This window comes from Limanda limanda, chromosome 8 (genome assembly GCF_963576545.1).
Source record: "Limanda limanda chromosome 8, fLimLim1.1, whole genome shotgun sequence".
Classification (NCBI taxonomy): domain Eukaryota; kingdom Metazoa; phylum Chordata; class Actinopteri; order Pleuronectiformes; family Pleuronectidae; genus Limanda; species Limanda limanda.
This window is the reverse complement of record NC_083643.1, coordinates 16,967,359-16,982,718: the sequence shown is the minus strand read 5'-3', so window position 1 is coordinate 16,982,718 and position 15,360 is coordinate 16,967,359. Positions and strand designations below refer to the sequence as shown.

The window sequence follows — 15,360 nt, the reverse complement described above, 5'->3', positions numbered from 1 at the left end:
GAAACCCACCACCACTACAACCACAACCACAGAGAAAACTACTACAACCACAACCACTGAGAAACCCACCACCCCTACAACCACAACCACAGAGAGACCCACTACCACTACAACCACAGCCACAACCACAGAGAGACCCCCCACCACTACAACCACAACCACAGAGAGACCCCCCACCACTACAACCACAGAGACACCCACCACCACTACAACCACAGAGACACCCACCACCACTGCAACCACAACCACAGAGACACCTACCACCACTACAACCACAACCACAGAGACACCCACCACCACTACAACCACAGAGACACCCACCACCACTACAACCACAGAGACACCCACCACCACTACAACCACAGAGACACCCACCACCACTGCAACCACAACCACAGAGACACCCACCACCACTACAACCACAACCACAGAGACATCCACTACCACTACAACCACAACCACAGAGACACCCACCACCACTACAACCACAACCACAGAGACACCCACCACCACTACAACCACAACCACAGAGACACCTACCACCACTACAACCACAACCACAGAGACACCCACCACCACTACAACAATAACCACGGAAAAATCCACAACTACTGAAACACCCACAACAACCCCAATCTCAACAACAACCACCCCAACCACCCCCACTGATTGCTTTGTTTGTAAGTGGTCTGATTGGATCAACAAGCGTTACCCTGACCAAACCCCAGATGGCGGAGAGTATGAAACTTTAGACAATGTTACTGATCCAGATCTAAAATTTTGTAGGAAACCTCTGGAGGTAAAATGTAGAGCAGAACAATACCCAGATAAACCTCTGAAGGATTTAGATCAAAAAGTAACATGCAACTCAACAGTCGGACTCATCTGTCATAACAAAGACCAGGGTATACATGGTCATTGTTTGGACTATGAAATACAAGTCAAATGTTGTACTTATGAGTGTAAAACCACAGAGACACCAACCACCACTACAACCACAACCACAGAGACACCCACCACCACTACAACCACAGAGACACCCACCACCACTACAACCACAACCACAGAGACACCCACCACCACTACAACCACAGAGACACCCACCACCACTACAACCACAGAGACACCCACCACCACTACAACCACAGAGACACCCACCACCACTGCAACCACAACCACAGAGACACCTACCACCACTACAACCACAACCACAGAGACACCCACCACCACTACAACAATAACCACGGAAAAATCCACAACTACTGAAACACCCACAACAACCCCAATCTCAACAACAACCACCCCAACCACCCCCACTGATTGCTTTGTTTGTAAGTGGTCTGATTGGATCAACAAGCGTTACCCTGACCAAACCCCAGATGGCGGAGAGTATGAAACTTTAGACAATGTTACTGATCCAGATCTAAAATTTTGTAGGAAACCTCTGGAGGTAAAATGTAGAGCAGAACAATACCCAGATAAACCTCTGAAGGATTTAGATCAAAAAGTAACATGCAACTCAACAGTCGGACTCATCTGTCATAACAAAGACCAGGGTATACATGGTCATTGTTTGGACTATGAAATACAAGTCAAATGTTGTACTTATGAGTGTACAACCAAAGAGACACCAACCACCACTACAACCACAACCACAGAGACACCCACCACCACTACAACCACAACCACAGAGACACCCACCACCACTACAACCACAACCACAAAGAGACCCACCACCACTAAAACGACAACCACAGAGACACCCACCACCACTGCAACCACGACCACAGAGACACCCACCACCACTACAACCACAACCATAGAGACACCCACCACCACTACAACCACAGAGACACCCACCACCACTACAACCATAGAGACACCCACCACCACTACAACCACAACCACAGAGACACCCACCACCACTACAACCACAACCACAGAGACACCCACCACCACTACAACCACAACCACAGAGAAAACCACTACCACTACAACCACAACCACTGAGAAACCCACCACCCCTACAACCACAACCACAGAGAGACCCACTACCACTACAACCACAACCACAGCCACAACCACAGAGAGACCCCCCACCACTACAACCACAACCACAGAGAGACCCCCCACCACTACAACCACAGAGAAACCCCCCACCACTACAACCATAACCACAGAGAAATCCACAACTACTGAAACACCCATAACAACCACAATCTCAACAACTACCACCACAACCACAACAACCACAACCACAGAGAAACCCACAAGCAGTTCTACAACATGCTTCTGCGACTACCAGAATCAGATGTTCTCCCCAGGTAAGCAATGAGCCATTGCTCTCCATTATTGTTCATATTACACCTGCATGTTGAGGTGTTTATGCTTTGAGGTCAAAATTGTTTGCATTAACACTTGTTATCAGAGTTTCTCTACACGTCCTTAGTTCTTGGACAAAACTGTAAGGATTTGATGTACATACAGGCAAGACCATGCATGCCAATTAACACAATTAGGAATTTTCTTTCAATCCTTTTCTGTATGACGGGAATTCTTAACGATTTGTTTGCACAGTGGAGGGATACGTTAACAGATAGCAAGTTTGGTCAATATCTCACCCCTGCTGGTGTAGTGATTAAATAAAAACAGCTATTGGAGTAATATTTATTTAGCATTTAATTATAATTTTGACGAACAAGGTATTTTTCAACATTTTCATAAGTTTCCTTTATGCATGAATCTGGATGATACAAAATAATCTTAAGGGAACCAATGTCTAGAGTGGGAAATTTGATGCAGCTTGATTAAATTTAAGGCGACCGGGGTAATTTTCAATTCATCATGCTGCATTGTCTTTGTCTCTATAGGGAGCTTCATGTACAATAAAACTGATGGTGCAGGCTGGTGTTACACTTCATATTGCAATTCAACATGCAACGTTGAGAAGCGTGACAGACCATGTCACTCCACCACTCCACAAGCACCGACCAGCACCACGTCAAGCTCTGGCACTACAACACCAACTGGCTCAACAAAAGTTACAGGATCCACAGCGACGCCTTTCCAAGACTGCTCATATCTGGAGCCACCCAGAAAGGTATTTGAACTACATTCTGAACACAAAATCTGTCAAAACTGCTGAAAATTAATCTCTTTGAAAATCTGAAAACAAAATCTTTGATTACTTTGGATAAAGTGAAGATGCTCATGACACATATTTTGCATACGCTCATTGTTTTTTCAAATAGTCAATGAAATATACAAATAAAACAATATATCAAGAAAACAGTTCTAACATCACATCGGACGATGAGTATGAAAATAAATTCAATTATACGCTGTGATCCACACAGTCACCAGAGCTCAAGTCAATTGAACACATATATTGGACTTTTTGGTGTCTTTTCACCGCCTTCATCAAGAGACTAAATAAAGGATCATATTTTGATGTTCACCCCTCCAACAGAATCCAGAGACCAAGACGTTGCTAAGACCTTTCATGTTCGTTTTTTTCCTTCACGTCATCTCTGTCACGTCTGTTGCTTCTTATTCTTCTTCTTATATCTTCATTAGAACAAAATGTTATTTTTTTAAGTTTGATTTCACTTGTTAAAGTCTTAGTTACCTTAACCAAAGCTGAGGATATTCTTCCACAGATCCAGTCAAACAATTAACATACATAAAACATAAAAAACGCATTTACATACAGTACACCATGACGACTCACGACATACAAAATCACACAATGAGAGATATTAAACATATAAACATACAACAAAACAAATGCTGCATTTTAACTAAGCCTTATTTCTATGTGAAATTCTTTCCTCATTCCCTCAATGGCATAAATTATAGGTTTATATTTTTTTTTTTACAAAATGCTCCTGGGAAATTTTTATTTTGTTTAAGTGGATTGGTAAAAGTATTGGTTTTCCATTTACAGCATGGAGAGACGTGGAAGCAAGACAACTGCACCACAGCAACATGTTATAATGGTACAGTACAATCAAGCCGTACTGTAACATGTGCTTCAGTGACCAGGCCTGTCTGTGAAAATGGGTTGGAGCCACTCAAGGTCTATGATGAAACGGGCTGCTGTTATCACTACGACTGCAGATGTAAGCGCAAATCAAATTTAAAAAGAAAAATCCAGCAGCAATTTACAATACATCAGCAAAATATAATCTCTGCAGTTTTCCGAGCAGTGTTTTTTATTCTATACTTGCAGGTGTCTGCAGTGGCTGGGGAGATCCTCATTATGTGACATTTGATGGTCAATATTACAGTTTCCAGAAAAACTGCACATACGTCCTGGTCAAAGAGATCATTCCCAGATACGGTTTTAAGATTATTATTGACAATGAAAACTGTGGTGCCTCAGGAGCTGTGACCTGCACTAAATCCTTGAGGGTGTATTACAAAGACTATGACATTATTATCACACAGGAGAGGATTCCCAAGACCGTAAACAAGGTAATCATCACAGCAATCAAATGATCCGAGTTTTTCTAATTATATAATTATAATGATATGCAGTGATGATCTGTAGAAAATGTTATTAATGCTGAAAATGGTCTGTTTAAAAAGACTCTTACAAATGTTGATATTGTGTAGGTCTTCATCAACGGCGAGCGGGTTTTCCCAACCTACTCTAATAAGGACCTCAATATTAAAAGTACAGGGATCAAGCTGGAATTGAGAATCCCAGCAATTGAAGCATATGTGATGTTCAAAGGACTTTCATACATGGTTGAATTGCCATTTGCGCTGTTCCACAATAACACAGAGGGACAATGTGGTAAGTTTATTATTGGATTGTTGTGAGAATAAATGAATTGAAAACATTGCTTTACAATTAAGAGAATGCCAATGTTATATCTGTCATGTTAATTTTTAATTTCACATTAAGGTACCTGTGACAATATCAAGAAAAATGACTGCAGATTACAAAAGCCCACTATTCATACCTCGTGCCCTGAGATGGCAAATAACTGGCGTGTAAACGTTACGACAAAGCCATATTGCGAGGGCCCACCTCCTCTTACAACATCACCACCTGAAGTTGAATGCAATCATGATATCTGCAAAATTTTGAACAGCACGTAAGTATTTCCTCGATTTAACTTGTCATTCTGCAATGTCACCCAGAATAACACTGTGCTTTCTTTTGTTTTGTGCATAAAGGGTGTTTGAGAAATGCCACAAACTAGTCCCACAACAAGCCTTTTATGAGGCCTGTAAATTCGATGTTTGCCAAATGCCGAATTCCAGCATGGGATGTTCCAGTCTGGAGACTTATGCCACGAGGTGTGCCGATGTTTCTGTCTGTGTAGACTGGAGGAACGCTACGAATGGACAGTGTGGTATGAAGCAAATGCTGTTCAAATTCTCAGATGTCCACATTAACTTGTTCGATCCTGTTTGAATCTACATTCTCTTATCGTAGATTTTAAATGTCCAGAAAATAAAATCTACAAGCCTTGTGGACCAACTGTTGTGCCAACATGCAATGCAAGGTAATCACTCGGGTCAATATCATAAATAAGAAAATCATACCTGACGTCTACACTGATTTATAAATATGTGTACATGTGTGATTTTTCACCATCAATTATTTCAACATCTAGGTACAATGACAAGTATATAGAACAATGCCCGGGAGAAAATCCTCCACACAACGATAGATTTGATGGATTCATAGAGGGATGCTTTTGTCCAGAGGAGACAACACTGTTCAGTTCAAAATCGGACATCTGTGTCAACGCCTGTAAGAGCATTTTATATGGAGAAGAGAAATCGAAATCTCTGTGTGTGTGACTGAAGATACAGATTAAATATTTGTTCATTGTTCCAGGTTGTACCGGACCTGATGGCCAACCTAAACGCGTAAAATGCCAAATCACACAAACATTTTCATAATTCACAGCGAGTTCTAAAAATTCTAAAAAAGAATTCTGTTCCCTTCACTTTACCAGCTTGGTGAGTCTTGGCAGGTTGGCTGTCAACAGTGTGTGTGCACTGATGAAATTGTTCAGTGTGAGCCGCGAGCTTGTCCCACTCAAGAACCAGTGACCTGTGCTGAGAAAGGTGCGGTGTTGGTGAACCGTACAGTGGACTGCTGTGAGATTCTGACATGTGGTGAGTGATTTAAGATTCCTCTTTCACCACCTATGATTATTCAAATAATCAATTCGATTTAATTTGTACATCCCATATTTACAAATCACAATTTTTCCTCAAACGGTGCAACATCTTCTTCCGTTGATTCTCAAAGAGAATGAGGAAAAAATGACCCAAAAAAACTTTTAGCAGGAAGAAAAACACTTGAAGCAGAAGCACATCAACCGAATAGCAATATTTACAGCAAGAGAGATAAAGGGAGCAGCAAGGCAAATTGTAATGATAGGAGTATTGCTTATATGGGTAGTATATGTGAGGAGGCATATAGTTGAATTGGCCCTTTTTTCTACCTCTGTTATTTGTAGCATGTGGCAAAACCATGATGATATGATGATTAGTCGTATTAGTCCAGTCCCCTTATTGGAATACTGTAAAGACCCAACAATCAGCTGATTAGAAGAGGTGGGGAGAGTGAAAGACAATTTGGAAGGAATGGGAAAGACAAAAAGTTGTACGCTAAGCTTCATTATGCCGTTTTTACTGACCTGAATACTTTTGTAATGGCTGTAAACCATCAAATTCCTGTCAACATATTACATATTACATTACATTTTTTTTAGTATTATTATTATTATTTTATCCGTGAATGATAATGTACCTGCAGTTGTGTGTCTTTTTATTTAAAGATTTGAAAAACCAATCCACATTTCATTCACAGAAACTCCTGGCCACAGCTGTGAAATGAACAGGACCTCCACCTACCTGAAGACAAAGAATTGCACGTCAGTTGTGCCGGTGGAAATGACAGCCTGTGAAGGATCCTGTGGAGCATCCTCGTCAATGTGAGATTCATTAGAAAGGATAGGAATTGCATTGGCAGGACAAGTGTGTGTTAATATTTAACAGCAGCTGACTGACACTGAGCTTGTCTGACGCTTTATTTACAGGTACTCCGCAGAGCTCAACAGTATGACACATGTATGCTCATGCTGTAAAGAAATGGCCACCAGCGAGAAGAAAGTGGAGATGATCTGCCCTGATGGAAGCAGTCTGACGCACTCCTACATTTCAGTTGACAAGTGCGGCTGTCAAGTCACTGAATGTGCCAAAAAAAGCACAGACTAGTGTAAAATGTTTGAAACTGGAAACTAATCTCACTCAAATATTTTTTAACTTGATTTCGAAAAACTCTAGAAAAGTTTTTCCATCCAAAAAGAGATTTACTTCGAGCTGTTACACCTTCATGTTTCATGTCTTCCATGATTCAAATGTTTTCTACATATGTAAACACTTCAGAGTACCTGCATTTGTTTACAGTGAGACTTCTCTGGCGTCATGACTACAGGCTGGTGTAATGTTCTCTTCTAACTTTTTCCAAACATCATGGGATGTTTTCTGTTTAAGAGGGTCTTTATTTCAATACCTTAAGAGAAACAATTAGATATACTGTTTACTGCATAATATTTTGCAGTTTTTATGTTTTTGGTGAAAGGATTTTCCAACATCTGTTGTGTCACATACACGTCTGTCAAATATGAAAATCTTCAGTGCTATTAAAACTACTAATGATCATGCATTCTATATTTGTTCAGATCTTGTTTATTTCTTATGATTTTACTTGATGTGGCTGAATGACACATTGCTGGTATCAAGAAAAGATATATTTAGTTTTTCTATGACAGTGCACCATCATGTATAATGAAGTCTGAGAGTATCTTCCCATTCACTTGAATAGGAAAGTGGTATTGGGGTTTTGGACCCTACTGCGTAACTCACACATATTTGATTATTAGATATGTAGATATATACAGTCAGTCATGTTTAAATGGCCTCTAATCAATTCCCACCCCTAAAATATTGGTTTCAGTAATTGAGTAAATAAGAATTAGTTTCTGTAACTGTTATGTTTCAACTTTTGCGATAGGTACAAAGGCAACATTGGGCTGAGTTTTAAGTCTTTGTTGTGTCGATGGGTGACCGAAAGGATCTTCTGCAGGAAAATATTCAATTCACTTGATATTTAACTTTGGGCCTCCGTGAAATAGCAAGGTGACCAAAGAAAATAATAAAACTGGGAGGAGTTGAGATCATAAGATAAACTGGAATTGCACTCGTAAACATCCGCCAAGGCCCAACAGTCACTTAAATTCAATCGAGTGCGAAGTTAATTTCACACTCGCATATAGATAATATTATTCTCTTAAATTCCCTCAATGCGTGATTTCTTAATGTTGAAAAATGATCTATCTCACAATTTTTTATGCAGATCTAGATTCACAAACTCACAAACAAACAATTAAACAGATAGAAGTAATAATAGTCCAAGTTATAGAGCCTGTCCTGTATCATAAGATTGAAAAAAAAAAACTAGCAACTTTTTTCTTGTCCAAACTTTCACCCACAGTCAAAATAAATAAATAAAAATGTCTACTTATGAAATAAATTAGTAAAACCAAAAGACACTTCATTCCATATATTGAGGTTTGATTTTTTTTTATTCTTAAAGGGATGGTTCAGACAAAAAATAAAAATTCCCTCATTAAGTGTTCAATCCAATCCAAATACACTACAGTGGTGACCTCTTCTAAAACGTAAAGAAACAACCAAACAATGTGAATGTCTTGGGTTAATGACACTTGGATGGCACCACAGGAGCAGTATGGTTGCATTTGATTGTTTTTATTGCTTTTTTTACATTTGAAGAAGTTCCCACCATTTACTTTAATTGTATTGGATTTGGCTGCCACAATGTTTACCCCTGAGACTATAGTTTGTTGTGGACCCTCCTTTGGCATAGTGGTGAGTAGATAATGAGTGAATATTCATTTTTCGGTGAACTATCCCTTAGAATATTGGGTTATACACTACAGAATCATGACATGGCATTAAAATGATCTTGAATTAGTAGCAGAGAAAGGATCATTCATTTTCATACACTATGGATTTGTCGTGGCAATTTCTACAATCCCACTACCAACGAGAAAACGAGTCTCAAAACTCTTACAGTATTGTCACCTTCCTTTAATGCTCGAGCATGGTGCATACGGCAGAGTTTAGTTTTTAATATGCACACAGATAGAAAACAGTTCATTACTTTTATACCTTTGGCTAACCCCTCGGGTGTGTTTAAACAGTCAAAGGTTGAGATCCTTTGATCACATGAATACAACAATGCCTAGTCGAGAGCAATAAAGCCAATATACATTCAGTTTCTACAGGAAACACAGCATGATCATAGAGAGGGATCAGACCAATATGCATTTAGTGGCTACAGGAAACACAGCATGATCAAAGGGGGGAATCAGACCAATAAACATTTAGTGTCTAGAGTAAATTTAGGTTACAGTGTGTAGAGATTCAATCATGATCAACGGGGAAATAAACATTTTTATTATGGTCAACTGTTATATTTCCTTTACAGATTACACTTCTAAAAGAATATCACATCGAACTGCAATTCTAATCTCTGCCTGAGAGGGGCAGCAATGTGCCGCTAACAGCCTCTCTGATGTCAGCTCTCACCGGAACTCATTGTCCTCACCACTGTGCCTCGCCGGAACGTTTAGAGTGTGGCGCTCAGCATGGCAGTCATGTCGGCGCTGGGCTCTGGGCGTCCAGTGCTCATGTAGTGAGGATTCAGTCAGCGATAAGACACTCTGCCATTGTTATACTCTGGTGTACATCGGTTAAAGAGTATGTGTTGAGGACATACGGAGGTCGTTCGCTGCTGTGTTGGTTTACTCGGAGGTAAAGTAAGTTTTCCGGCCACTTCTCCCTCAGGCATTTTCTCCTCTTTACTGTGAGCTGCGGCTAACTGGTTAGCTAAGTTGATGTGATGAAACCACAGCAGGTTCCTATAGTCCTATTGTAATATCTATCACAGCATAGCGCTTTGTAGGGAACAGCACATGAACTTGCTATTAGCTGGATTTTTGCGTGTATCCTAGACAAAGTGCTTCTTGCATCACTATAATGTTCCTCATTGTTGCTTCTGCACCTGTCAAGAAACGATTGCGTGGTTTTGCCATCGCCTCAAAAACATTTTCTTTAAGGAATAACGTTATTCTTTGTAAGCTCCTGTTCGCTCTTTCATCTGCGACCCAGTGTTAGGTACATAAGACGTCTTTTGTTCTCTCAGGTGTCATTTGGGACGATGGCATCACTGTCAGAAGAAGTGCTGCTGGTGGTGAAGAAGGTTCGCCAGAGGAAGCAGGATGGAACCCTGTATCTGATGGCTGAACGCATAGCCTGGGGTCCGGAGGGCAAGGACCGCTTCACCGTCAGCCACCTGTTTGCAGACATCCGCTGTGAGTGTTGGACACCAGCAGCTCCTACCCAGTGCTGTGATAATGATGTGTTTTTGGTGGTGGTGTTCTTGAGCTATCAGTCCTTCTCTGTACAGGCCAGAAGATCAGCCCGGATGGTAAAGCCAAAGTTCAGCTCCAGCTGGTGCTTCACACTGGCGAGAGCACCACATTCCACTTTTCTAATGACAGCAGTGCGATCAAAGACCGAGACGCTGCGAAGGAGCTGCTGCAGCAGCTGCTGCCCAAGTTCAAGAAGAAAGCCAACAAGGAGCTGGAGGAGAAAAACAGGTGAAACAATTTAGTTTGTTAGGCTGGTAATATTCAGAATTTTTATTTTTAGAATTTGCACGAAAAGATGAAAACCATCTAAGTTAATGATACTAACAGACGTTGCCTGTGTCACCAAAGCTTAATCTCAGCTGCTGTAACATGGCACATATCCCCGTAATGGAACTAATAAAGGACATTCTTATCTTATCTTATCTTGGATGCAATATTGATTATATGATATAAGACAAGAAACTATCTAAAACCTTATATAATTTCATGATATAGTTTTAACATTTTCTAGTCTTAAAGGAAAGATTAGAATCAGTTAACAACGTTCTTTGATCTTAATATGAAAAAGTTATCTTTACTAAAGAGGTTTAGCAAATTATCAGAAACTGTCTTGCCCTATTTTTTAATGAAAAGAGCAATGATCAACTCTCAAATGTTATTGCTTTTTTTTCCCTGCAGGATGCTTCAAGAGGATCCTGTGCTTTTCCAGTTATATAAAGACCTAGTGATGAGCCAGGTGATCAGTGCGGAGGAATTCTGGGCCAACAGGTTAGGGGGCGTAAACAACACAGACCCAGCGCTGTACAACAACAAACAGGAAGTCGGTATATCTGGAGCCTTTCTGGTGAGTACACATCAGAGTGAGACCATACACAATGAAAACAATCTAACCTCAAATTTCATAACTTTATTCCTTTTCATGTATTACAGGCAGACATAAGACCTCAGACAGATGGCTGCAATGGCTTGAGATATAATCTAACTGCTGATATTATTGAATCCATCTTCAGAACGTACCCCGCAGGTAAAGAGTTACTTCTCCACTTCAGAGTCAGATACAGTAATGACAGATCAAGAAAAGGCTACTTTCATGTCAGCTATTTATTTCAACTACGAAACTGATTTTACAGATTCCCACACTGTCAGCCATCAAGTAACTGATATTAACTGTGCTTCTGCTTATCCTGATCTGAATCATAAAAGACGGGATTAAATGTCTCTATCAACTTGGATTGTGCTTGCAGTGAAACAGAAGTATAGTGAAAATGTGCCTCATAACCTGACGGAGAAGGAGTTCTGGACCAGCTTTTTCCAGTCCCATTATTTTCACAGAGACCGCATCAACACAGGAACACAGGATATTTTCTCTGAGTGTGCCAAGCAGGATGAGTTGGGTAGGAGCATTTTCTAGTGGCGTCAGTACGTGTCGTTTCATCACTGCAAAGTGAAAGTCAGCTTTCACGTATTAACGTTTTGAGTCTGTCTCTCGCAGGGTTAAAGTCGATGGTGACTCAAGGAGTGAAGAATCCTCTAGTCGACCTCCTGTCGTTAGAGGATAAATCATTGGACGAGGTGATATAATTGGCCAGCGGCAGCCATGTTATGCTATTCACTAACCGTTAACTTTCTTCTTCTACTTCCTCCTTCAAACTAAAAAAAACTTGACTTTTTTTCCTGTGGCACAGGGTTATGGAGTTAGCACAACACTGGCCACAACTTCCAATGCAAACCGGACGGTGAAGGAGAGCAGCAACTCTGCCATTATCAAGCGCTTCAACCATCACAGTGCCATGGTGCTGGCAGCAGGCTCAGGAAAGGGGTGAAGACAAGTTTCAGACTCTTGGATTCCTACTGTACTTTTTAAAGAACTTCACAATAACCTGTGTTCCTCTTTTTTCTAACTGTCGTGTTTGTGTAGGGAGACACCAACAGACCCAGCGAGTGAGACAAGCATCACAGATGGAAACTCCAGGGATTCTGACTTCTTTAAACCTCCTGTAAAGAAGGTACGAGGGATCTATAGCTGTATACATTTTTTTTTCCAAATTCATAAGTTCTGTTTAACAGACTTTTTTTCTATCTGCAAACTTTTTTAGATTAAATTACAAGAAGCGATAGAATATGATGATCTCCAAGGGGAGAAACGACCAAAAACAGTCCCACTGAACCTTAAGAAGTCTGACAGGTACAGTTTGTCCACATGTATTGTTGTATTTTCTTTGTTCTTGACTTTGTAAGGTTGCTGTTGTTTGCTCCAAATGGCAGGGATTAATATGAATGTGAAATTAATACTTAATATCAAACCTTATCCGGTCGATGATATCTTGAAATTTCTAATTAGGAAGTCGCACTTCCTCTGGACAGAGTGCAACATTTGTATTGTTTCATAATAGATTTGATATTTGATTCAAAGGTCAGAGTCATGGTTACTCTATGCAAACTATCTATAGTTCAAGTGAATGGGAAAGTGTTCCAGACTCTCAGACCCCACTGAGATTGGATGTTTTTCTGCTTTGCAGATGCCTCTTCATGTTTAAAGCTGATAAAACAGACACATTTTCCCCCTCTGGACATGTTTTGATATGTTTTCTCCATCCTTCTCCTTATAAGGTACGCTCATGGTCCAGTGCCACTTCAGTCCCAACAATATACAACTAGCCAGGAAATCATCAACTCTGTCAACTTCATCCGCCATGAAATGGCCAATTACAAACCCAGCCTCACTCAGGTTAGATCATTCAATGTCTCGAAAATCTAATAAGAGACGAAATCAAACCTGAAAATGTGATTTAAGTTCATTTATGAATGATTGGGATTTTAAGAAATAATCTACAGTTTCAGTTTTTGCTATAAAGTTAGTAATATGTCAACTGTTCTGAACATGCCACCACAATGTTTCACATCAGTTAAACTCCTCACAGGTGTTGTCCAGCACAGCAGCGACTTCTGCCATCACTGCACTTTCTCCAGGTGGCGTCCTCATGCAGGCAGGAACACAGCAAGCCATAAATCGTAAGTTATCATTGAATTACATTAATATTACTTACGGGAAAGTTGGTAACCGTGAGAGCCTGTAGCACTTCTGACATGTGTGAGGCAGCTGAACTGCTGTTGAGAAGCACGATGGACTTTAAGTTGTCTGGGCTACTGTCTACATCTATCTTAACATGGAAATATAAATTATTTATGGGAAAATAGACAGACTCATTTCATTCATTAATTTACTCTAAAGTTTGTAAAGTTTCCCCTGAATCTTGTAAATATCATTATGTCTTATCTGAGAGCTTTATCTGAATATTTTGTCTTGCTTTATTCCTTTTCAGAGATGATACCCACTGATGTTCAAGGAGAGTTGAAGCATCTCTACGTAGCTGCTGGAGAGCTATTAAGACACTTCTGGACCTGTTTTCCTGTAAACACTCCATTTTTGGAAGAGAAGGTAATGCATTTTTAACCCTATTCAAAGGAAGTACAATTGATATTATCACCCAGGTTATCTCTTATTACCTTACTTGACGCAGCAAAAAAGTAAATTGCCACTTCCAATTATCGTCTAATAGTGCACACAGATTAATTATTAAAATTCCTTCATGATTTTATAAAATATAAACCACACTTCTGCATAACTGTAGGCAACAGCAGGTACATTTAATTTATAAGAACACAAAGCAAATCATAGATATTCATGCCCTTTGGACTTTATTGTTTTATTGTTTAACAACACTGTTTACCATTTCTTTTACCATAATCACATTTTGACTTTTTTTGTATATTATAGTTGTAGGTACTACACTTATATATAAATCAATTTTTCATCATTATGTTCTTTTCACAAAGGTGACAAAAATGAAGGCAAACCTGGAGAGATTTCAGATGACCAAACTTCGACCTTTTCAGGAGAAGATTCAGCGCCAGTACTTAAGTACAAACGTGAGTCTCTAAGGTATTACTGTTTACACAGTGGTTTTCACCAGGTAGCACTTCTCGGATATTAAGTCTCTTAAATGTTCCCTCAGCTCACAGGGCACTTGGAGGAGATGCTGCAGACGGCCTACAACAAGTTCCACGCCTGGCAAACCCGTCGGATGATGAGGAAAACCTGAGGTCTGACAGCTTGTTGACAAAGAGGACAAGAAAGTCATTAAAGTGTACGGACATATGACCTGTGAAGGTCCTGCAGCCTGCTGTGGGGAGCGCAGTCTGATGTCCCTGTCCACTGGGATTTAAAGATGGGGATGTAGATGGACGCTGCCACATCCCCAGATGCACAACAGACTAATTGCATCTCAGTCACAAAAAAACTGTAATTAGTTTCTTTATCCTTAGTTTGTTTCCTCAGTGTTTGAGAGACTGGTGGTTGAACATGACTTTTTAAATGGGGTAACATGACCAAACTGCAGATGGAAATGGTTAAAAAAGGCTCTCAGGACAACAAGCGGAGGTGTGAGATGCAAGCGGAGGACTGCCAAAAGAGACGCAGAGGAGGGCTCGGACATGAGGAGGAGCCCCTCTGTACGCCGGCTCGCTTTGTGGAAGAAATTCTGAGGCAAAAAACAGGGGAAAGTTAATATAGCAATACTGTAAAGACTTTTCACACTTGAGTGCATTAATGTGTGTAAGTGAACTCACACTGTCACTGGTTTGTAATGTCTGCACCTTCCGTCTGCACTGGACACAAATGTAAGTGAATTAAACTGAAGCTTTTGTTTATGTCTGATCAAACTGCAATATTTCATCAATCCCCTGCACCTCCACCCATTCATGTTTCTGGTCATTTGTTTCTGTTTTTATAAGAAGGATTGTTTTTAATACTATGCTACATTTTAAAATACAGCATATGGAGCTGTGTATTGTTGTCTTCTTACATTAA

At 40.2% G+C, this 15,360-nt stretch overlaps 2 protein-coding genes across 3 annotated transcripts in view; both read left to right on the top strand.

Moving 5' to 3' along the window:
* LOC133009694 (mucin-2-like) overlaps positions 1-9,752 on the top strand; it is a 33,677-nt gene extending 23,925 nt beyond the window's left edge. The window contains exons 38-53 of the mRNA XM_061077231.1: positions 253-799; positions 1,438-1,450; positions 2,262-2,324; positions 2,871-3,100; positions 3,947-4,121; positions 4,232-4,476; positions 4,618-4,801; positions 4,913-5,105; positions 5,188-5,366; positions 5,450-5,519; positions 5,631-5,770; positions 5,858-5,889; positions 5,979-6,141; positions 6,842-6,965; positions 7,071-7,215; positions 9,690-9,752. Coding sequence (XP_060933214.1) covers positions 253-799; positions 1,438-1,450; positions 2,262-2,324; positions 2,871-3,100; positions 3,947-4,121; positions 4,232-4,476; positions 4,618-4,801; positions 4,913-5,105; positions 5,188-5,366; positions 5,450-5,519; positions 5,631-5,770; positions 5,858-5,889; positions 5,979-6,141; positions 6,842-6,965; positions 7,071-7,215; positions 9,690-9,752 — 2,566 coding nt within the window. The remainder of the gene's footprint in view (positions 1-252; positions 800-1,437; positions 1,451-2,261; positions 2,325-2,870; positions 3,101-3,946; positions 4,122-4,231; positions 4,477-4,617; positions 4,802-4,912; positions 5,106-5,187; positions 5,367-5,449; positions 5,520-5,630; positions 5,771-5,857; positions 5,890-5,978; positions 6,142-6,841; positions 6,966-7,070; positions 7,216-9,689) is intronic.
* gtf2h1 (general transcription factor IIH, polypeptide 1) lies at positions 9,703-15,244 on the top strand. Of its 2 annotated transcripts, none has more exons than XM_061075927.1 (15): positions 9,703-9,870; positions 10,262-10,430; positions 10,526-10,718; positions 11,169-11,334; positions 11,421-11,514; positions 11,735-11,884; positions 11,983-12,062; positions 12,176-12,309; positions 12,409-12,496; positions 12,587-12,675; positions 13,101-13,218; positions 13,412-13,502; positions 13,814-13,929; positions 14,328-14,420; positions 14,507-15,244. In XM_061075927.1, the coding sequence occupies exons 2-15, from the start codon at positions 10,277-10,279 to the stop codon at positions 14,591-14,593; spliced, it is 1,653 nt and encodes a 550-aa protein (XP_060931910.1). In that variant the 5' UTR covers positions 9,703-9,870; positions 10,262-10,276; the 3' UTR covers positions 14,594-15,244. The 2 variants fall into 2 exon arrangements, with proteins under 2 accessions (XP_060931910.1, XP_060931909.1); XM_061075926.1 differs by having other exon boundaries at positions 9,703-9,875.
* Positions 15,245-15,360: the final 116 nt, after the last annotated feature.